General features: G+C 48.7%; 1 protein-coding gene across 3 annotated transcripts in view; it reads left to right on the top strand.

Moving 5' to 3' along the window:
- The window catches only part of RNF25 (ring finger protein 25), a 57,421-nt gene extending 36,326 nt beyond the window's left edge, over nt 1-21,095 (top strand). Inside the window, exons 4-10 of one of the 3 annotated variants that reach the window (XM_077273580.1) lie at nt 3,124-3,191; nt 7,525-7,594; nt 13,783-13,854; nt 14,282-14,380; nt 14,467-14,553; nt 14,641-14,775; nt 14,849-21,095. In XM_077273580.1, the coding sequence (XP_077129695.1) occupies nt 3,124-3,191; nt 7,525-7,594; nt 13,783-13,854; nt 14,282-14,380; nt 14,467-14,553; nt 14,641-14,775; nt 14,849-15,235 (918 nt within the window). In that variant the 3' untranslated portion in view covers nt 15,236-21,095. The remainder of the gene's footprint in view (nt 1-3,123; nt 3,192-7,524; nt 7,595-13,782; nt 13,855-14,281; nt 14,381-14,466; nt 14,554-14,640; nt 14,776-14,848) is intronic. The other 2 variants (XM_077273578.1, XM_077273579.1) reach the window with 2 other exon arrangements.
- The last annotated feature ends 3,071 nt before the right edge of the window (nt 21,096-24,166 follow it).

The following is a 24,166-nucleotide window of genomic DNA, read 5'->3' as shown; positions in this document are numbered from 1 at the left end:
TATCTACCCCAAAATGGTATCCTTAAAAACGTCAACTCGGCGCACAAAAAATAAGTCCATAGTCAGCCCCAGAGCACGAAAATTGGAGACGCTATAGGTCTTGGAAAACGGCAAGGTTTTTTGTTTTTGTTTTTTTTTTGTTTTATATAAGAAACATTGGATTTCTGTACCCCATTTAAATAAAAAAGAACCAATACATGTTTGGTATCTAAGAGCTCATAATTACCTGAAGGATCATAGTGGCAGGTCAGTTTTGGCATTTGGTGAACATGGTAAAAAAAACAATCCGCAAAACAGTTGTGAAACGGCACTTTTTGCAATTTCACCGCACTTGGAATTTTTTTCCTGTTTTACAGGACACGATATGGTAAAACCAATGGTATGGTTCAAAAGTACAACTTGTCCCGCAAACAACAAGCCCTCACATGGCCATATTGACGGAAAAATAAAGAAGTTATGGCTCTGGGAAGGAGGGGAGCGGAAAACAAAATGTAAAAACGAAAAAGGGCCGCAGCGTGAAGGGGTTAAACACAGATGTGTTTCAGCTACTGACCCAATGATCGAAATTCAAGTAAACCTGTTTACAACATGGAAAAACATGAAGGTGTCAAATTTCTTCATGAATCCAGAGGACAACCTGGAGGGGGTGGACTGTTATGGTTTCCAATGGCAAGGAAACATCAGAAGCATAGAATAAACGGACAAGCTCTCGGGTGATGGAAACTAGAGCTGACCGCGATGCTAAACCTACACACCACACTAGAAGTAGCCAGGGGGCATTCCTGCGTTGTCTCTAGATGCCGCGCGCCAGCCGGAGAACTAACTACCCCTGGTAGAAGAAAACACAGTCCTGGCTTGCCTCCAGAGAATGTCCCCACAGGAGATAGCAGCCCCCCACATATAATAACGGTGAGAGCAGATGAAAAGACACACGTAGTATGAAAGCAGATTTAGCACAGAGAGGCCCGCTAACTAAATAGCAGAAAGATACAACAGAGGACTTTGCGGTCAGCTGCAAAACCCTTCAAAACACCATCCTGAAATTACCTTAACTCATGTGACAACTCATGCCACTGGAGTGGTAATTTCAGCCCAACAAGAGCTTCCAGCTGCAGATACACATAAGTGCAAACTGGACAAAACATACAAAAATAGACTTAAGGACTAAAAAGTCCAACTTAGCTGAGCAGAAAACTGGGAGCAGGAACATGCAACAGAATCACTCTGGATACATTGATGGCCAGCATTAGAATGACTGAGGAGCAAGGTTAAATAGGATACTCCCACATCCTGATAGGAACAGGTGAACTGAGAAGGCAAAGCTTGCAGGACACCAGTACCACAAGAGACCACCGGGGGAGCCCAAGAACCGAATCACAACAGTGGACGTCTTGTTGCAAAGATGGGGCTACATGCCTTCTCTCCTTTCCCATAAATTCCAAGAGCCTTCAGGAAAATCCAGGAAGATCAGGCTAAAGTAATACTGGTTGCCCCCCGTCTGGCCGAAAAGGAGTTGGTTTCCCTATTGGATCACATGGCTGTAGAGGATCCACTTCCCCTTCCTGAGAGGAACAATCTTCTGTCTCAAGGTCCCCGTTACATCAAGAAATTGCACCTGAGAGCTTGGATCCTGAGAGGCGGATCCTAATGTCTCGGGGTCTGTCGGAGCAAGTGATCACAATGATGCAAGCAAGTAGAAAACTGGTAATTTCTGCTGTTTATTCTAAAGTTTGGAAGATCTGCTCTCATTTTGGGAAATCCATGATTGATTCTTCCCACCTGGGCATATAGCTGGCATTTGAAAAGGGGTTAAGACCAAGCATGCTAAGAGTACAGATCTCCACTCTAAGTGTCATTTTGGACGACCCGCTGGCAAACCATTACTGAGTTGCTAGTTTCCGTAAAGCGATCATCAGACTAAGGTCCAAAGTTAGGAAGTCAGTGCTTTAGTGGGATCTAAACCTGGCGCTGAATGCTCTCGGCATGTCTCCTGAGCCCCAGGAAGACACAAACCGCAAGTTTCTTTCCATCCTGTTGGGATGTTTGTTTATAAGGGGACAGTAGGAGTCATCACATAATAGTAAAGTATATGCCGGTATAGGATATGCTAAGGGAGAGCGTGAGCGGTCTAATTGGGGAGAAGGGGGGGTAGTAATGTTGGGATATATTGCGGGGGGGGGGGGGGAGCTTTTCAAAATCCCTGTATTGTTGTAAAATGTTTATTGTGATTTTATACTGAATAAAAATCTATTTTGAGTTAAAAAAAAAAAAAAAAAAAAAAGTTTCTTTCCATGAAGATGAGTTTCTTGGTAGCAGTCAGTTCAGCAAAGAGTTGTAGAGATCCAGGCCGCATCAGTGAGAGATCCCTATCTTTTGTATATTAGAAGATCACATAATACTTTACCTTGCCCCAACGTTGCTTCCAAATGTGGTATCCAGTATATCCCTACACCAGACCCTCAGTCCACCCTCCTTTTGGCAGCACCCAAGGGATGAGAAAACGTTTCCTTTACCGGATGTAAGACGGTGGCTTCTGTTACATGAAGCTATGGAAGCTTGGAGGCAAGATTCAAACTTCTTTCAGTTCTCAGTAAAGAACAAAGGCAAGAATTCCTCAAAAGCAACATTTAGTAGGTGGATCACATCCCTCATGTCCTGGCATATGAATCAGAAGGGAGAACGCCACCGGCTAACGTTAAGGCACATTCAACGTGAGCAATCTCTGCTTTTTGATCTGAGAGGGCAGGTGCCTCAGTGGACCACAGCCTGGTCTAGCTTAAGTACCTTCTCTAAACACTACAAGAGGGACATATTATCTGGCCAACAGTTAGCCTATGGAAGAAAAGTCCTCCAGGCACTGGTCCCACCCTAAAATCCATTTATTTGGTATTTCTCCTGGTGTGCTGCTGTGAGGGATGTCCTGGAAAGTAGGAATTAGTCCTACCGGTCACTTTATTTCCAGGAGCCCATCATGACCGCACCCTTACATTCCCTCCTCTGATTTCTTGCACTTATGTGCATTTGTGTGAGAGAATTCATTAACCTGAAGTTACATCCATCCTGGCGTGATTGGTGTTGTGTGTATAAGTTTAGTACCTGACACTGAGCTTTCACATCTTGCAGTATCCAGGAGAGCCACCTGAAATCAGGGTGACTAACCCACGGGGCCTGTGTGATGAGCAGATTGATGGGTAAGATTTCTGTGGCCTTTGTGATGAGCGGATGGATGGGTAAGATTCCCCATGGTCTTTCTGATGAGTAGATTGATGGATAAGATCCATGTGGCCTTTGTGATGAGCAGATTGATGGGTAAGATTCTTGTGATGAGCGGATGGATGGGTAACATTGCCCATGGTCTTTCTGATGAGTAGATTGATGGATAAGATCCATTTGGCCTTTGTGATGAGCGGATTGATGGGTAAGATCTGTGGCTACAAGCAGCTGAGGTTAACGCTATGTCTGTCCATGTACGGCACTAAGGTTCTCGATGGCAGGTTACCTGTATGCGGAGTTTACTCTGCAGGAGCAGCCGATGAATATTCATACAGTTTCTTAGACCCGGCAAGTGATATAGATATATATAAATATTACAGAGGACAATTGTTAACGCTGACTTAAGGTACCTTCACACGAAGCGACGCTGCAGCGATAGCGACAACGATGTCGATCGCTGCAGCGTCGCTGTTTGGTCGCTGGAGAGCTGTCACACAGACCGCTCTCCAGCGATCAACTATGCCGAGGTCCCCTGGTAACCAGGGTAAACATCGGGTAACTAAGCGCAGGGCCGCGCTTAGTAACCCGATGTTTACCCTGGTTACCAGCGTAAAATCTAAAAAAAACAAACAGCACATACTTACATTCACGTCCCCCTGCGTCCACTTCCTGACTGACTGAGCGCCGTACAGTGAGAGCAGAGCGGTGACGTCACCGCTGTGCTGCTTTCACTTTCACTTTGCGGCGCTGAGTCAGAGGAGGAAGCAGACTGCAGGGGACGCAATGTGAGTATGTGCTGTTTGTTTTTTTTACATTTTACGCTAGTAACCAGGGTAAACATCGGGTAACTAAGCGCGGCCCTGCGCTTAGTAACCCGATGTTTACCCTGGTTACCAGTGTAAAATATCGCTGGTATCGTTGCTTTTGCTTTCAAACACAACGATACACAGCGATCGGACGACCAAATAAAGTTCTGGACTTTATTCAGCGACCAGCGACATCACAGCAGGATCCTGATCGCTGCTGCGTGTCAAACGAAACGATATCGCTAGCGAGGACGCTGCAACGTCACGGATTGCTAGCGATATCGTTATAATGTCGTTTCGTGTGAAGGTACCTTAAGAGGAGCTAACAGACTGCATGATGGGAAATGTGTAATATGTACAGTATAATAGACATGATGTATGTGAGCCAGCGCGCCATCACTCTGCCGACAAGGGATGTGTAATATAGCACTGACAGTGTAAAGACCTGATTACACAGGAGGGAATATCACATGTGCCGTACATGGGGAATATACACCAGGGCTGATAACACGGGAGGACATACCACATGTGCCGTACATGGGGAATATACACCAGGACTGATAACACGGGAGGATATACCACATGTGCCATACATGGGGAATATACACCAGGACTGATAACACGGGAGGAGATACCACATGTGCCGTACATGGGGAATATACACCAGGGCTGATAACATGGCAGGAGATACCACATGTGCCATACATGGGAAATATACATCAGTACTGATAACACGGGAGGAGATACCACATGTGCCATACATGGGAAATATACATCAGTACTGATAACACGGGAGGAGATACCACATGTGCCATACATGGGGAATATACACCAGGGCTGATAACATGGCAGGAGATACCACATGTGCCATACATGGGAAATATACATCAGTACTGATAACACGGGAGGAGATACCACATGTGCCATACATGGGAAATATACATCAGTACTGATAACACGGGAGGAGATACCACATGTGCCATACATGGGAAATATACATCAGTACTGATAACACGGGAGGAGATACCACATGTGCCATACATGGGAAATATACATCAGTACTGATAACACGGGAGGAGATACCACATGTGCCATACATGGGAAATATACATCAGTACTGATAACACGGGAGGAGATACCACATGTGCCGTACATGGGGAATATACATCAGTACTGATAACACGGGAGGAGATACCACATGTGCCATACATGGGAAATATACATCAGTACTGATAACACGGGAGGAGATACCACATGTGCCATACATGGGAAATATACACCAGTACTGATAACATGGCAGGAGATACCACATGTGCCGTACATGGGAAATATACACCAGTACTGATAACATGGCAGGAGATACCACATGTGCCGTACATGGGAAATATACACCAGTACTGATAACACGGGAGGAGATACCACATGTGCCATACATGGGAAATATACACCAGTACTGATAACATGGCAGGAGATACCACATGTGCCGTACATGGGAAATATACACCAGTACTGATAACATGGCAGGAGATACCACATGTGCCGTACATGGGAAATATACACCAGTACTGATAACACAGGAGGAGATACCACATGTGCCATACATGGGAAATATACACCAGTACTGATAACATGGCAGGAGATACCACATGTGCCGTACATGGGGAATATACACCAGGACTGATAACACGGGAGGGGATATCACATGTGCCGTACATGGGGAATATACACCAGTACTGATAACACGGGAGGAGATACCACATGTGCCGTACATGGGAAATATACACCAGGGCTGATAACACGGGAGGAGATACCACATGGGGAATATACACCAGGGCTGATAACACGGGAGGAGATACCACATGTGCCGTACATGGGAAATATACACCAGGGCTGATAGCACGGGAGGGGATATCACATGTGCCGTACATGGGAAATATACACCAGTACTGATAACACGGGAGGAGATACCACATGTGCCATACATGGGAAATATACATCAGTACTGATAACACGGGAGGAGATACCACATGTGCCATACATGGGAAATATACATCAGTACTGATAACACGGGAGGAGATACCACATGTGCCGTACATGGGGAATATACATCAGTACTGATAACACGGGAGGAGATACCACATGTGCCATACATGGGAAATATACATCAGTACTGATAACACGGGAGGAGATACCACATGTGCCATACATGGGAAATATACACCAGTACTGATAACATGGCAGGAGATACCACATGTGCCGTACATGGGAAATATACACCAGTACTGATAACATGGCAGGAGATACCACATGTGCCGTACATGGGAAATATACACCAGTACTGATAACACGGGAGGAGATACCACATGTGCCATACATGGGAAATATACACCAGTACTGATAACATGGCAGGAGATACCACATGTGCCGTACATGGGGAATATACACCAGGACTGATAACACGGGAGGGGATATCACATGTGCCGTACATGGGGAATATACACCAGTACTGATAACACGGGAGGAGATACCACATGTGCCGTACATGGGAAATATACACCAGGGCTGATAACACGGGAGGAGATACCACATGGGGAATATACACCAGGGCTGATAACACGGGAGGAGATACCACATGTGCTGTACATGGGAAATATACACCAGGGCTGATAGCACGGGAGGGGATATCACATGTGCCGTACATGGGAAATATACACCAGTACTGATAACACGGGAGGAGATACCACATGGGGAATATACACCAGGGCTGATAACACGGGAGGAGATACCACATGTGCCGTACATGGGGAATATACACCAGGGCTGATAACACGGGAGGATATACCACATGTGCCATACATGGGGAATATACACCAGGACTGATAACACGGGAAGAGATACCACATGTGCCATACATGGGGAATATACACCAGGACTGATAACACGGGAGGAGATACCACATGGGGAATATACACCAGGGCTGATAACACGGGAGGAGATACCACATGTGCCATACATGGGGAATATACACCAGGACTGATAACACGGGAAGAGATACCATATGTGCCATACATGGGGAATATACACCAGGGCTGATAACACGGGAGGAGATACCACATGTGCCATACATGGGGAATATACACCAGGACTGATAACACGGGAGGAGATACCACATGTGCCGTACATGGGGAATATACACCAGGACTGATAACACGGGAGGAGATACCACATGTGCCGTACATGGGAAATATACACCAGGACTGATAACACGGGAGGAGATACCACATGTGCCGTACATGGGGAATATACACCAGGACTGATAACACGGGAGGAGATACCACATGTGCCATACATGGGGAATATACACCAGGACTGATAACACGGGAGGAGATACCACATGTGCCGTACATAGAGTGGATATTCACCTGGGAACTGCTGTTTGGTAGATTTCCTTTACTCTTATTTGGAATTGCATATTGCTAATGTCTCTAATTTGTTTTTCTTGCAGTTTTATTAGCATTCTGCGCACAACTGCTTTACAATCTGTGGGAAGTCCAGTTCTGTATACACTGATTGAGGTTAGTATTTTTGGTAGTTCTGCATCTCCGTATGATGAGATGTTTCATGCAGCCAAGAGAGGAGATCATGTAGCACACAGGCAGGAGGCAGATCTTGGTGATCGGGCAGCACACAGGCAGGAGGCAGATCTTGGTGATCGGGCAGCACACAGGCAGGGGCAGATCTTGGTGATCGGGCAGCACACAGGCAGGAGGCAGATCTTGGTGATTGGGCAGCACACAGGCAGGAGGCAGATCTTGGTGATTGGGCAGCACACAGGCAGGAGGCAGATCTTGGTGATCGGGCAGCACACAGGCAGGAGGCAGATCTTGGTGATCGGGCAGCACACAGGCAGGAGGCAGATCTTGGTGATCGGGCAGCACACAGGCAGGAGGCAGATCTTTGTGATCGGGCAGCACCCAGGCAGGAGGTAGATCTTGGTGATCGGGCAGCACACAGGCAGGAGGTAGATCTTTGTGATCGGGCAGCACACAGGCAGGAGGTAGATCTTGGTGATTGGGCAGCACACAGGCAGGAGGCAGATCTTGGTGATCGGGCAGCACACAGGCAGGAGGCAGATCTTGGTGATCGGGCAGCACACAGGCAGGAGGCAGATCTTTGTGATCGGGCAGCACCCAGGCAGGAGGTAGATCTTGGTGATCGGGCAGCACACAGGCAGGAGGTAGATCTTGGTGATCGGGCAGCATACAGGCAGGAGGTAGATCTTGGTGACCGGGCAGCATACAGGCAGGAGGCAGATCTTGGTGATTGGGCAGCAAACAGGCAGGAGGCAGATCTTGGTGATCGGGCAGCACACAGGCAGGAGGCAGATCTTTGTGATCGGGCAGCACCCAGGCAGGAGGTAGATCTTGGTGATCGGGCAGCACACAGGCAGGAGGCAGATCTTGGTGATCGGGCAGCACACAGGCAGGAGGCAGATCTTGGTGATCGGGCAGCACACAGGCAGGAGGCAGATCTTTGTGATCGGGCAGCACCCAGGCAGGAGGTAGATCTTGGTGATCGGGCAGCACACAGGCAGGAGGTAGATCTTTGTGATCGGGCAGCACACAGGCAGGAGGCAGATCTTGGTGATCGGGCAGCACACAGGCAGGAGGCAGATCTTTGTGATCGGGCAGCACCCAGGCAGGAGGTAGATCTTGGTGATCGGGCAGCATACAGGCAGGAGGTAGATCTTGGTGACCGGGCAGCATACAGGCAGGAGGCAGATCTTGGTGATTGGGCAGCAAACAGGCAGGAGGCAGATCTTGGTGATCGGGCAGCACACAGGCAGGAGGCAGATCTTTGTGATCGGGTAGCACCCAGGCAGGAGGTAGATCTTGGTGATCGGGCAGCACACAGGCAGGAGGTAGATCTTGGTGACCGGGCAGCACACAGGCAGGAGGTAGATCTTGGTGATTGGGCAGCACACAGGCAGGAGGCAGATCTTGGTGATCGGGCAGCACACAGGCAGGAGGCAGATCTTGGTGATCGGGCAGCACACAGGCAGGAGGCAGATCTTGGTGATCGGGCAGCACACAGGCAGGAGGCAGATCTTGGTGATCGGGCAGCACACAGGCAGGAGGCAGATCTTGGTGATCGGGCAGCACACAGGCAGGAGGCAGATCTTGGTGATCGGGCAGCACACAGGCAGGAGGCAGATCTTTGTGATCGGGCAGCACCCAGGCAGGAGGTAGATCTTGGTGATCGGGCAGCACACAGGCAGGAGGTAGATCTTTGTGATCGGGCAGCACACAGGCAGGAGGTAGATCTTGGTGATTGGGCAGCACACAGGCAGGAGGCAGATCTTGGTGATCGGGCAGCACACAGGCAGGAGGCAGATCTTGGTGATCGGGCAGCACACAGGCAGGAGGCAGATCTTTGTGATCGGGCAGCACCCAGGCAGGAGGTAGATCTTGGTGATCGGGCAGCACACAGGCAGGAGGTAGATCTTGGTGATCGGGCAGCATACAGGCAGGAGGTAGATCTTGGTGACCGGGCAGCATACAGGCAGGAGGCAGATCTTGGTGATTGGGCAGCAAACAGGCAGGAGGCAGATCTTGGTGATCGGGCAGCACACAGGCAGGAGGCAGATCTTTGTGATCGGGCAGCACCCAGGCAGGAGGTAGATCTTGGTGATCGGGCAGCACACAGGCAGGAGGCAGATCTTGGTGATCGGGCAGCACACAGGCAGGAGGCAGATCTTGGTGATCGGGCAGCACCCAGGCAGGAGGCAGATCTTTGTGATCGGGCAGCACCCAGGCAGGAGGTAGATCTTGGTGATCGGGCAGCACACAGGCAGGAGGTAGATCTTTGTGATCGGGCAGCACACAGGCAGGAGGCAGATCTTGGTGATCGGGCAGCACACAGGCAGGAGGCAGATCTTTGTGATCGGGCAGCACCCAGGCAGGAGGTAGATCTTGGTGATCGGGCAGCATACAGGCAGGAGGTAGATCTTGGTGACCGGGCAGCATACAGGCAGGAGGCAGATCTTGGTGATTGGGCAGCAAACAGGCAGGAGGCAGATCTTGGTGATCGGGCAGCACACAGGCAGGAGGCAGATCTTTGTGATCGGGTAGCACCCAGGCAGGAGGTAGATCTTGGTGATCGGGCAGCACACAGGCAGGAGGTAGATCTTGGTGACCGGGCAGCACACAGGCAGGAGGTAGATCTTGGTGATTGGGCAGCACACAGGCAGGAGGCAGATCTTGGTGATCGGGCAGCACACAGGCAGGAGGCAGATCTTGGTGATCGGGCAGCACACAGGCAGGAGGCAGATCTTGGTGATCGGGCAGCACACAGGCAGGAGGCAGATCTTGGTGATCGGGCACCACACAGGCAGGAGGCAGATCTTGGTGATCGGGCACCACACAGGCAGGAGGCAGATCTTGGTGATCGGGCACCACACAGGCAGGTGGCAGATCTTGGTGATCGGGCAGCACACAGGCAGGTGGCAGATCTTGGTGATCGGGCACCACACAGGCAGGAGGCAGATCTTGGTGATCGGGCACCACACAGGCAGGAGGCAGATCTTGGTGATCGGGCACCACACAGGCAGGAGGCAGATCTTGGTGATCGGGCAGCACACAGGCAGGTGGCAGATCTTGGTGATCGGGCAGCACACAGGCAGGAGGCAGATCTTGGTGATCGGGCAGCACACAGGCAGGAGGCAGATCTTGGTGATTGGGCAGCACACAGGCAGGAGGCAGATCTTGGTGATCGGGCAGCACACAGGCAGGAGGCAGATCTTGGTGATTGGGCAGCACACAGGCAGGAGGCAGATCTTGGTGATTGGGCAGCACACAGGCAGGAGGCAGATCTTGGTGATCGGGCAGCATACAGGCAGGAGGCAGATCTTGGTGATTGGGCAGCAAACAGGCAGGAGGCAGATCTTGGTGATCGGGCAGCACACAGGCAGGAGGCAGATCTTTGTGATCGGGCAGCACCCAGGCAGGAGGTAGATCTTGGTGATCGGGCAGCACACAGGCAGGAGGTAGATCTTGGTGACCGGGCAGCACACAGGCAGGAGGTAGATCTTGGTGATTGGGCAGCACACAGGCAGGAGGCAGATCTTGGTGATCGGGCAGCACACAGGCAGGAGGTAGATCTTGGTGATCGGGCAGCACACAGGCAGGAGGCAGATCTTGGTGATCGGGCACCACACAGGCAGGAGGCAGATCTTGGTGATCGGGCAGCACACAGGCAGGAGGCAGATCTTGGTGATCGGGCACCACACAGGCAGGAGGCAGATCTTGGTGATCGGGCACCACACAGGCAGGAGGCAGATCTTGGTGATCGGGCACCACACAGGCAGGAGGCAGATCTTGGTGATCGGGCAGCACACAGGCAGGAGGTAGATCTTGGTGACTGGGCAGCACACAGGCAGGAGGTAGATCTTGGTGATCGGGCAGCACACAGGCAGGTGGCAGATCTTGGTGATCGGGCAGCACACAGGCAGGTGGCAGATCTTGGTGATTGGGCAGCACACAGGCAGGTGGCAGATCTTGGTGATTGGGCAGCACACAGGCAGGAGGCAGATCTTGGTGATCGGGCACCACACAGGCAGGAGGCAGATCTTGGTGATCGGGCAGCACACAGGCAGGTGGCAGATCTTGGTGATCGGGCAGCACACAGGCAGGTGGCAGATCTTGGTGATTGGGCAGCACACAGGCAGGAGGCAGATCTTGGTGATTGGGCAGCACACAGGCAGGAGGCAGATCTTGGTGATCGGGCAGCACACAGGCAGGAGGCAGATCTTGGTGATTGGGCAGCACACAGGCAGGAGGCAGATCTTGGTGATTGGGCAGCACACAGGCAGGAGGCAGATCTTGGTGATCGGGCAGCATACAGGCAGGAGGCAGATCTTGGTGATTGGGCAGCAAACAGGCAGGAGGCAGATCTTGGTGATCGGGCAGCACACAGGCAGGAGGCAGATCTTTGTGATCGGGCAGCACCCAGGCAGGAGGTAGATCTTGGTGATCGGGCAGCACACAGGCAGGAGGTAGATCTTGGTGACCGGGCAGCACACAGGCAGGAGGTAGATCTTGGTGATTGGGCAGCACACAGGCAGGAGGCAGATCTTGGTGACCGGGCAGCACACAGGCAGGAGGTAGATCTTGGTGACCGGGCAGCACACAGGCAGGAGGTAGATCTTGGTGACCGGGCAGCACACAGGCAGGAGGTAGATCTTGGTGACCGGGCAGCACACAGGCAGGAGGTAGATCTTGGTGATTGGGCAGCACACAGGCAGGAGGCAGATCTTGGTGATCGGGCAGCACACAGGCAGGAGGTAGATCTTGGTGATCGGGCAGCACACAGGCAGGAGGCAGATCTTGGTGATCGGGCACCACACAGGCAGGAGGCAGATCTTGGTGATCGGGCAGCACACAGGCAGGAGGCAGATCTTGGTGATCGGGCACCACACAGGCAGGAGGCAGATCTTGGTGATCGGGCAGCACACAGGCAGGAGGCAGATCTTGGTGATCGGGCACCACACAGGCAGGAGGCAGATCTTGGTGATCGGGCAGCACACAGGCAGGAGGTAGATCTTGGTGACTGGGCAGCACACAGGCAGGAGGTAGATCTTTGTGATCGGGCAGCACACAGGCATTTGGCAGATCTTGGTGATCGGGCAGCACACAGGCAGGTGGCAGATCTTGGTGATTGGGCAGCACACAGGCAGGTGGCAGATCTTGGTGATTGGGCAGCACACAGGCAGGAGGCAGATCTTGGTGATTGGGCAGCACACAGGCAGGAGGCAGATCTTGGTGATCGGGCACCACACAGGCAGGAGGCAGATCTTGGTGATCGGGCAGCACACAGGCAGGTGGCAGATCTTGGTGATCGGGCAGCACACAGGCAGGTGGCAGATCTTGGTGATCGGGCAGCACACAGGCAGGTGGCAGATCTTGGTGATTGGGCAGCACACAGGCAGGTGGCAGATCTTGGTGATTGGGCAGCACACAGGCAGGAGGCAGATCTTGGTGATCGGGCAGCACCCAGGCAGGAGGCAGATCTTGGTGATCGGGCAGCACACAGGCAGGAGGCAGATCTTGGTGATCGGGCAGCACACAGGCAGGAGGCAGATCTTTGTGATCGGGCAGCACCCAGGCAGGAGGTAGATCTTGGTGATCGGGCAGCACCCAGGCAGGAGGTAGATCTTGGTGACCGGGCAGCACACAGGCAGGAGGTAGATCTTGGTGATTGGGCAGCACACAGGCAGGAGGCAGATCTTGGTGATCGGGCAGCACACAGGCAGGAGGCAGATCTTGGTGATCGGGCAGCACACAGGCAGGAGGCAGATCTTGGTGATCGGGCAGCACACAGGCAGGAGGCAGATCTTGGTGATCGGGCAGCACCCAGGCAGGAGGCAGATCTTGGTGATCGGGCAGCACCCAGGCAGGAGGCAGATCTTGGTGATCGGGCAGCACACAGGCAGGAGGCAGATCTTGGTGATCGGGCAGCACACAGGGTTATTGAATGATGTCTTTTGCATTAACACAGATCTCTGTTATCATGTAAGACCTATTTCTGGATAACGGTTTTGACTGTTGGGTAGCTGCTAGCACCTGGGGGATTATGTCGGGGGGTATTACTTTCTGGCTCTTGGCTAGAGCTTTGAGGTTTCTTTGCCTTTTTTGAACACCTTCATCTTCGATGAGTATTGTTTGGAACGCATTGCTCATCTGCCTTGTCTCCTCTGTTTTTATAGAAAGGTAAAGAGATGTTAACAGCAAGTAATCTTCCTGGTGGCCACTGTGTGATCTGCCTGTATGAGTTTCAGGTAATCAATCGTGGATGAGGCGCAGATCCCAGAATGTGAAGTTCTGTCATCTCAACGTTGTCTATGGCCGAATCTACATGTGACAACTGCAAATAATGTGAGACCTGTGGAGACTTCTTGCTCTTCTTAAGTCTTCTCATCTCCATACAAAGAACTGTTTGTATAAACCTCTAAGATACTGAGTTGCAAAGGCATCTACAGTATTTGGTGCAGTTTTTGTTAAAAATTAGAACTCTTAGTCACACAAGCTGCAAGTGAGGAGCAAGAATGTAGCATGCCATAGGTCTTACATTGACCACCTAGAGCCAGAGCTTCTGCATACAGCAGGGTACATGTCGGTGGGTTGCTGTGTAGGACAGTGGAGACATTTGTCCATTTTCTGCCATTGCTATTCTGTTTCGCTTTCTTATTATTCCATTTTGTATAGGATGACGACTGTCTGACAAAGACGAGATGTTTTCATCACTTTCATTCGTTCTGTCTGGGCCGCTACGCCAAGCACTGTCGGGATAATGGTCAGGGAGAGGTAAGAGTAGATTGAGATGTTCCTGACCCCATTCCTTACAGTCCACTGACTCGTGTCATCTGCTTCACTCTCTCTCTTTCCTGTAGGAGTCTGTGGTATGTCCAGTTTGTCGTGTTGTTCTGACCTGTGACTTTAACAAGCTTCAGGCAGCCGCACCGCCGCAGCAGGCAGAGGTAAGAGAACCCCATATTCTTCTACCCTAACCCCTTCCTAGCTGCCAGCACTAGGAACCTCAGCCCCTGCCTTTCCTGATTTCCCAGGAGCTATATATCCCAGACTCGCTCACATTACACAGAGAGAAAGAACTGCGCCAGATATATGAGCGCCAATTGGCAAATGGAGGAATAATTGACCTTGACGCCGAGAAGAATCGCTTCTTCATCAGTATCCAGGAGGTGAGGACCTTGTTATCCTCTGATATTTCACCTTCTTAGCCTTGTGTGTAACTCATCTTTGCCTCCTGTTTAGACCTCAACCAGCGAACATGAAATGCCCCAGGCTGAGCAGGTCTCTTCCCACCCTACTGTCCCAAGCACTGAAGCTATGCTGGGCACCTTTGTCGTTGAGCCTCATGTAGGAGGGCTCAGGACAAGTGGAAGGACACATTTGTGTGGAAACAGATCTCTCCGTAATGACCACTCAGATGGTCAACCTTGTCGTTATAGCAGAGGATGGACAGCACATGGCAGGAGACGACCTGACACTCGAAGAGTCTGTCGAGAAGCTACTTCCAAAGATGACCAAATGGCAGTCAGGAGTCTGGTGACAGCCTGCGGCTGCCAGAGTGATGAGAGCGTGCAGACACCTCCAAGATGCAGCAATGATGGCTCACGGGGCAGAAAGCCTGATCTATAACACATGTGATAAGTGATTTGATTAAAGCATAATGGACTCCAGTAGTGACCTGCTAGACACAGACCGTGTCCTATTACTCAGGTGAATGTTTGTCTGACTCCTCCTGCAGCACTGAGTGCAGGACACGTGTATGCTGTGATGTGTATATCTATGTGATTACTGAAGTTAGGGTAGGGTTGTATGAAATCTGAGCGAGAGCAGCACAAAGTATTTCAGGAAGCCCATTTGCTCTTTATTTGGATAGATGTATGTAGACGGTGCACATTAGTAGCAGAGGCTCATGTTACTGTGAATTGGACGCTGGTTAATCTGGGGCTTCTTGGAAAGCTAAATTGATTCAGCTGGTTGTAGAAATGAGCATCCTGCAACGTGTTCTCGATAATTCCCTATCCTGTAAGATGATGATGACTCATAGGCAGTAGCCATTTCTATCCAGTTATTAGCCTTCACCTTCTGACATATGGCAGTCACTTCGTAGAGTATCTGTCCCCATAAAAGTGCAATGAACTACTAAAAAGTCAGGATTCCCCATGCAGATTCCACCAGTTCATCTCTTAACGTGCTGGCAAACAGTCCGGGCCCTGTAACATAATGCCCCCCATGTGTACAGTGCAGCGGACCCCTGGATGCTTCACCACTGCAAAGATCACAAGCGTGAGAATGAAATCCTGTGTCTGTTCTAATGAGCATCTCAATCCTGGGGCTACATCCCTCTAATTGGCTCGATGTGGTAAAACCAGGGTGCAGAGGAGCCGGCAGGTTCTGTTCGCATCATTCTTTCTTTATGTAACACAAGCATGCCCTTCAGCAATAATGGAAGGTGTGCCCAGTGTCTTTTACTTTAGGTAGTTTATATGCACTCCTCAATAATGAAATTGCAACATCAAGAAGGTAAAGTGGTGGAATTCTGGAGATCACCGGTTGGAGACATGTAGCTGATCTGCAAATGATGAAAAGAATAGTATCAAATTTTTCAAAGCATCTTGATATATTCAGTATGGAGCACGAGCTCCTTCCGGCCTCGGCTGCTATCACGGAGGTTATTAATGCTTGGCTGATGACTGTTCTGCTGCTGATTGTACAAATAAAGTCCGGAAATGCTGCCGGTAGCCCCTATGTGATCACTGAACAATTACGTCCCCGATGTACCCGATGGAGACAAGTCTAGAGACACTCTGCTGGCAGCTCCTGTGTGATCACCGACCAATGAAGTACCCGATAGAGACAAGTCTAGAGACGCTGCCGGCAGCTCCTGTGTAATCGCCGACCAATAACGTCCCAGATGTGCTCAATGGAGACAAGTCCAGAGACGCTGCCAGCAGCTCCTGTGTAATCACCAACCAATGACGTGCATGATGGGAGACCAGTCCAGAGACACTGCAGCCACAGAACCAGGTTGAAATGTTTAGGTCACACAGGCTGCTCACAATAGTGTGAGGAATATGCGGCCTGGGATTGTTGTGTAGAAGAAGGTCTCCTGGACACTTTGGAGAAATGACCACACCACTGGTTCCACAACTACAGTGGTGTGAAAACTTGTTTTCCCCTTCCTGATTTCCTATTCTTTTGCATGTTTGTCACACTTAAGTGTTTCCGATCACCAAACAAATGTAAATATTAGACAAGAATAAGGCAAGTAATCACAAAATGCAGTTTTTAACCCCTTCGCCCCTTCGCTTGTTTGCACCTTCCTGACGAGGCCAAATTTTACAATTCTGACTGTCCCTTTATGAGGTAATTACTCTGAACGCTTCAATGGATCCCACTGATTCTGAGATTTTGTTTTTTTGTGACATATTGTACATTGGTAGTGGTAAAATTTCTTCAGTATGAATTGCGTTTATTTGTGAAAAGGGAATTTAGCAAAAAACCCTAACCCTATTAACCCTATAAGTGCTTCACAGTAATTTTTGGAATGTAGACGGAAAGAATGAACATTTAACTTTTTTTTTTTTTTTTACTTTAGACCCAATTTTTTTTTTTTTTTTTCGCGGGGGTAACAGAAAAAAATGTAACCCAAAATTTGTTGTGCAATTTCTGCTGTGTATACCGATTTCCCCATATGTGGGGGAAAACTACTGTTTGGGCACATGGCAGAGCTTGAAGGAAATGCGTGCCATTTGACTTTTTGAACACAATTTGTTGGAATCATTAGTGATCACCATGTCCCTTTTGGAGAGCCCCTGATGTGGGGGATTTCTACTGTTTATGCACAAGTGACCCCATTTTGTAAACTAGACACCTCAAGAAATGTATCTAGATGTGTGGTGAGCACTTTAATCACCCAGATGCTTCACAGAAGTTTATAACGTTGAGCTGTGAAAATAAAAAAAATCTAATTTTTCCCACAGTTATTTTAGCCCAACTTTTTAATTTCACAAGGATAACAGTAGGGATTGCACCATACTAATTGTTGAGTAATATTTCCTGAGTACACAGATACCCCATGTGTGGGGAAAAACTACTGCTTGGGCACACGGCTGGGCTCAGAAAAGGAGTGACGTTTTGGAAAACTGTTGGAATTGGGTGCGATTGTCATGTTGTGTTTAGAGAGCCCCTGTTGTGTCTAAACAATGGAAACCCCCCACAAGTGACATCATTTTGGAAACTAGACCCCTCAAAGAATTTATCTAGGCATGTGATGGTCACATTGAGCTCCCAAGTGCTTCACAGAATTTTACATCGTTGATCTGTGAAAATGAAAAAAAAAAAATCCCACAAAGCTATTTTAGCCCCAATTTTTTCCTTTTCACGAGGATAGCAGGAGACAATAGACGCCAAAATTTGTTGTGCAATTTCTTTTGAGTACATCGATACCCCATATTTGGTCGAAAACTACTATTGAGGCACAGTGCAAAGCTCAGAAGAGAAGATGCTCCATATTGGGGTTCAGATTTTGTCGGAATGGTTTGAGGGTGCCATGTCACATTGGCAGAGCCCCTGAGGTGCCAGAATAGCAGAAACTCCCTCGCCCCCATCTATGACCTAATTTTACATACTACACTACCCAATGAATTAATCTACGTGTGCAGTGATCATATTGACACCATATGTGTCTCACAGATTTTTATGCTATTGAGTGGTGAAGAAAGAATTTTACAACTAAAATGTTCTTTTAGCCCCAAGTTTTTAATTTTCCTAATGACTAATAGGGAAAATGGACCTCAGTTTGCTGAACAAAATTCTCCTGAGTACGCAAACACCCTACATGTATTCGAGAAATGCTTTTCAGGCACAGTGCAAAGCTCAAAAGGGAAGGATCGCCATATTATAGTGCAGATTTTGCTGTTATGGTTTGCGGGTGCCAACACCCACTGGGAGAGCCCCTGAGGTGCAATCAAACAGGTTCTCCATGCATGTGTTGTGACTGTCACACAACCGGGACACATGCAGCTGCCGCGCTGAGCAGCTGATTATAGGGAGTGCCCCAGGTATCCAGGTTACCGATGCAGCTATTCGGATAAGCTCTTATCCAAAACTTTGATCAACCCTAGTGATGTAGCATCTAAAATCAAGCTATGTTCCATTCCCTTTAAGGGGAAATGTATGTTCGTGCCAGCTTTAGATGACTTGTTTGAGAAGTTTTCGGACAAGAAAAAATCTACTCGAACCAAAAAGTACCAAGAAGAGGTCCTTTCAGCCCCCTCAGGAACAACCTCTCTAGTACAGAGGGCAAAGGAAAGACAGGAAGGTGGAGCTACCCCAAATGTGGCCCCGGGGAAGAAGTTTATTTCTCTCCCAGGGCCAGCGTCAAATTAAACCATGAAGCTAAAGGGAGAGTAGGAGGTCTCGTCTCACATTACCTTCCACAATGGTGAGAAATATGCACCAACCCGTGGGTCCTAGAATCCATCCTGGAAGGGGTGAAGATAGTTTACCTCCTACCCTTCACAGAGAGTAAGAATAACACAACTCTCTGCACCGATACTTCAGGACGCACTGAAGTCAGGGCTGAGAAACGGTTCCTTGACTAACTCTGTCTGCCAGGGTGCATTTCACCACAGACACGTAGACGAGTAAGCATGGCCAAGGGCGTTACATCTCACTGACTGGACACTGGGTGACTCTGGTGGCTGTGTGGGGACAGGCGCTGCTCCACAAGTCTTGGAATCCTCAAGGCTTTCAGCGCAAAACTCTACATTTAATACTTCACTGCTTCTGCCTCCTCTAGAGCCTCCACCTGCGCCCTCAACCTCTGCCTTAATGAGACATGCGTTCCAACAGTGCAGATCGAATCCCCACCACCTCCGTACTGCGCAGACAGCGCTCACCCCAATTAGGCAGTGTTAAAGGGAATCTGTCAACTCATATTCCGTATATAATCTGCAGCTGCCGCCATCAGGGTTTAGCTACAGCATTCTGCAATGCATTCTGTAATGCTGTAGATAAGCCCCCAATGTAACCTGAAAGATAAGAACAAGTTAGATTATACTCACCCAGGGGCGGTTCGGTCCGGTCCAATGGGCATCGCGGTCCGGGTCCGGCGCCTCCCTTCTTCATACGATGAGGTCTTCTTTGCTTCCTGCCGCGGCCCCTGCGCAGTCGTACTGATCTGTCCTGTTGAGAGTAGAGTAAAGTACTGCATTGTGCAGGTGCCGGGCCTCTCTGACCTTTCCCGGTGCCTGTGCACTGCAGTACTTTGCTCTGCCCTCAACAGGGAAGATGAAGTACACCTGCGCGGGAGCCGCGACAGGAAGCACGTAAGCTGTGTGTTCATTACCACCATTCGTAACCCTCAGGTCGTCGACTTGCATCGAAACAGAGATCTTTGTCCATGCCCGTTAACAGGTTGACATGTAATGTGCCGATACAATGGAATTCCACTCTGCACATGTTGCAGTGACTGTGGCAGCAGCAACAAGCACGGACACAGTATGCCATGTCCTATAGCCTGGGCCAACGCAGTACGGACGTGGCGCATATCACGTTTACGGAGTGGGCAGAGATTAACCCCTTCACCCCCAAGGGTGGTTTGCACGTTAATGAACGGGCCAATTTTTACAATTCTGACCACTGTCCCTTTATGAGGTTATAACTCTGGGACGCTTCAACGGATCCTGATGATTCTGAGTTTGTTTTCTCATGACACATTGTACTTCATGATAGCGGTAAAATTTCTTTGATATTACCTGCGTTTATTTGTGAAAAAAATGGAAATTTGGCGAAAATTTCGCAATTTTCCAACTTTTAATTTTTATACAATTATAATCACAGAGATACAGTATGTCACGCAAAATACTTAATAAGTAACATTTCCCACATGTCTACTTTACATCAGCACAATTTGGAACCAAAATTTTTTTTTGTTAGGGAGTTAAGGGTTAAAAGTTGACCAGCAATTTCTCATTTTTACAACACCATTTTTTTTTTTTTTAGGGACCACATCTCATTTGAAGTGATTTTGAGGGGTCTATATGATGGAAAATAACCAAGTGTGTCACCATTCTAAAAACTGCACCCCTCAAGGTGCTCAAAACCACATTCAAGAAGTTTATTAACCCTTCAGGTGTTTCACAGGAATTTTTGGAATGTTTAAATAAAAATGAACATTTAACTTTTTTTCACAAAAAATGTACTTCAGCTCCAATTTGTTTTATTTTACCAAGGGTAACAGGAGAAAATGGACCCCAAAAGTTGTTGTACAATTTGTCCTGAGTACGCTGATACCCCATATGTGGAGGTAAACCACTGTTTGGGCGCATGGCAGAGCTCAGAAGGGAAGGAGCGCCATTTGACTTTTCAATGCAAAATTGACTGGAATTGAGATGGGACGCCATGTTGCGTTTGGAGAGCCCCTGATGTGCCTAAACATTGAAACCCCCCACAAGTGACACCATTTTGTAAAGTAGACCCCCTAAGGAGCTTATCTAGATGTGTGGTGAGCACTTTGACCCACCAAGTGCTTCACAGAAGTTTATAATGCAGAGCCGTAAAAATAAAAAATCATATTTTTTCACAAAAATTATCTTTTCGCCCCCAATTTTTTATTTTCCCAAGGGTAAGAGAAGAAATTAGACCCCAAAAGTTGTTGTGCCATTTGTCCTGAGTACGCCGATATCCCGTATGTGGGGGTAAACCACTGTTTGGGCGCATGGCAGAGCTCGGAAGGGAAGGAGCGTCATTTGACGTTTCAATGCAAAATTGACTGGAATTGAGATGGGACACCATGTTGCGTTTGGAGATCCCCTGATGTGCCTAAACAGTGGAAACCCCGAATTATAACTGAAACCCTAATCCAAACACACCCCTAATCCCAATGGTAACCCTAGCCACATCCCTCACCCTGACACACCCTTAATCCCAACCCTATTCCCAACCGTAAATGTAATCCAAACCCTAACTTTAGCCCCAACCCTAACTGTAGCCTTAACCCTAGCCCCAACCCTAATGGGAAAATGGAAATAAATACATTTTTTAATTTTTCCCTAACTAAGGGGGGTTTGATTTACTTTTATAGCGTTTTTTTAGCGGATTTTTATGATTGGCAGCTGTCACACACTAAAAGATGCGTTTTTTTTTATTGCAAAAAATATTTTTTGCGTTACCACATTTTGAGAGCTATAATTTTTCCATATTTTGGTCCACAGAGTCATGTGAGGTCTTGTTTTTTGCGGGACGAGTTGACGTTTTTATTGGTAACATTTTCGGGCACGGGACATTTTTTGATCGCTTTTTATTCCGATTTTTGTGACGCAGAATTACCAAAAAACAGCTATTCATGAATTTATTATTTTTTTTTGGGGGGGGAGCGTTTATACCGTTCCGCGTTTGGTAAAATTGATAAAGCAGTTTTATTCTTCGGGTCAGTACGATTACAGCGATATCTCATTTATATCATTTTTTTATGTTTGGCGCTTTTATACGATAAAAACTATTTTATAGAAAAAATAATTATTTTTGCACCGCTTTATTCTGAGGACTATAACTTTTTTATTTTTTCGCTGATGATGCTGTATGGCTGCTCGTTTTCAGCGGTACCGTGGTTATTTATATCCGTCTTTTTGATCGCGTGTTATTTCACTTTTTGTTTGGCGTTATGATAATAAAGCATTGTTTTTTGCCTCGGTTTTTTTTTTCTATATATCTATAATATATCATTTTAGGTTTTTTTTTTTTTTACACATGTGAATATTTTTTTTTTTTTTTTTACACTATAACCTTGCCCGGGGGGGGGGGGGGCAACATGTTATAGTTTAAGATCGCTGATCTGACACTTTGCAGAGCACTGCGTCAGATCAGCCATCTAACGTGCACAGTTCCCGGCGCCTGGTAAGCCACCTCCCTGCTGGACCAGGATGCAGCACCGCGGCCATTTTGGATTCGGGGCCTGCAGGAAGGAGGAGGTAGGAGACCCTTGGAGCAACGCGATCACATCGCGTTGCTCCGGGGGTCTCAGGGAAGCCCACAGGGAGCCCCCTCCCTGCGCGATGCTTCCCTATACCGCCGGAACACTGTGATCATGTTTGATTGCAGTGTGGCGGGGGTTAATGTACCGGGGGCGGTCCGTGACCGCTCCTGGCACATAGTGCCGGATGTCAGCTGCGATAGCTGACACTCAGCCTCGCTCCCCCGTGAGCACGGCTGATCGCATATGACGTACTATCCCGTCGGTGCTCAAACGGGCCCACCCCACCTTGACAGGATAGTATGTCATATGTCAGAAAGGAGTTAAGGACCTCTGCTCCCTTCTGCACAGTTTCAAAATGGCTACTAAGATGGTTAGCGCTGACGACGCCATCATCAACATCACCATTCCAGTCATCTATATGCTGGAGTAGACTTTGAATAGCCTGAGGGGGGAGAGGTTGGTCCCAGAAGAAGAGGAAGTGGAGGAGAATGCGGAAGGGATAATGTCTCTAAGTTTCAGATAGTCGTCACACAGGCGGATGCCAAGGGAGGGTGAATTACAGCGATCAAGGGGGGCTGGTGAGAACAGACAAACTTATTGAAGGTGCAAGATCCGAGGAACAAATGGATGAGGAAGAGGTGATGGGCGAGCAACTGCCAGATGAAGAGGGTAATCCTCCCCTCTCTGTTGTTCATGGTTGACGGGAGGGTCCGGAGGAAACAAGCGTCATTGTTACCCAGCCACCAACACAGCATGAGCTTGGACCTCATGGTAGAACCCGACATGCGAGTGCCTTCTTTCTGCACTATCTGCAACATGATCCCCATATACTTATGATTAGAAATACTGCTGACTACTGGGTTGCCACTCTGTTAGATCCACTTTATAAAACCAAATTATGCCAGATGCTTCCCACCCTGGAAAAGGGACGCGCGAATGCTGGAGTATCAAAACACGCTTTTACACAACCTTAAGAGAGCTTTTCCCCAAGGCAGCAGTGAAGCACACAGCTCGCATGGCAGCTGTAGACTTCCAACCTCCAGCTCGTCAATTTGTCAATGCCAAAATATTACCAGCAGCAGTGGAAGTGGAAGAAGCAATTTCTGTGAGTCCTTTGACACTTATTTTTTTTTTTAAAGACCAGCTCGTGCACCAGCACAACAGAGTCCAAGTCTTACACGTGGTGAACAAATGGAGAGGATGGTGCAGGAGTATCTATGACTGAATATCAATACCATCAGGGAGGGTTTGGACCCTTTCACATTTTGGTCTTCCAAAATGGATGAGTGGCCTGAGCTCGCCTCACACGCCTTGGAGGTTTTATCGTGCCCAGCAGTCAGCGTTCTCTCAGAACATGTCTTCAGCGCTGCTGGTGGTGTCCTGATGGATAAGCGCAGCCGGCTGTCCCCTGAAAGTGTAGATCGCCTAACTTTCATCAAGATGAACAAGTCATAGATCTCCAATGTCTTTTGCACTCCAATCACAGACTAGGTGATATTGCATTTTTAGTGTGCTGCATTAATGTTACGTAACTGCTGTCTGTGATATCTTTAGTGGGGCTTCTGTGCCTGCTATAGCTGCTG

Source organism: Ranitomeya variabilis, chromosome 7, assembly GCF_051348905.1.
Source record: "Ranitomeya variabilis isolate aRanVar5 chromosome 7, aRanVar5.hap1, whole genome shotgun sequence".
Taxonomy (NCBI): domain Eukaryota; kingdom Metazoa; phylum Chordata; class Amphibia; order Anura; family Dendrobatidae; genus Ranitomeya; species Ranitomeya variabilis.
The sequence above is the reverse complement of the archived record's forward strand: the minus strand, read 5'-3'. Positions and strand labels throughout refer to the sequence as shown.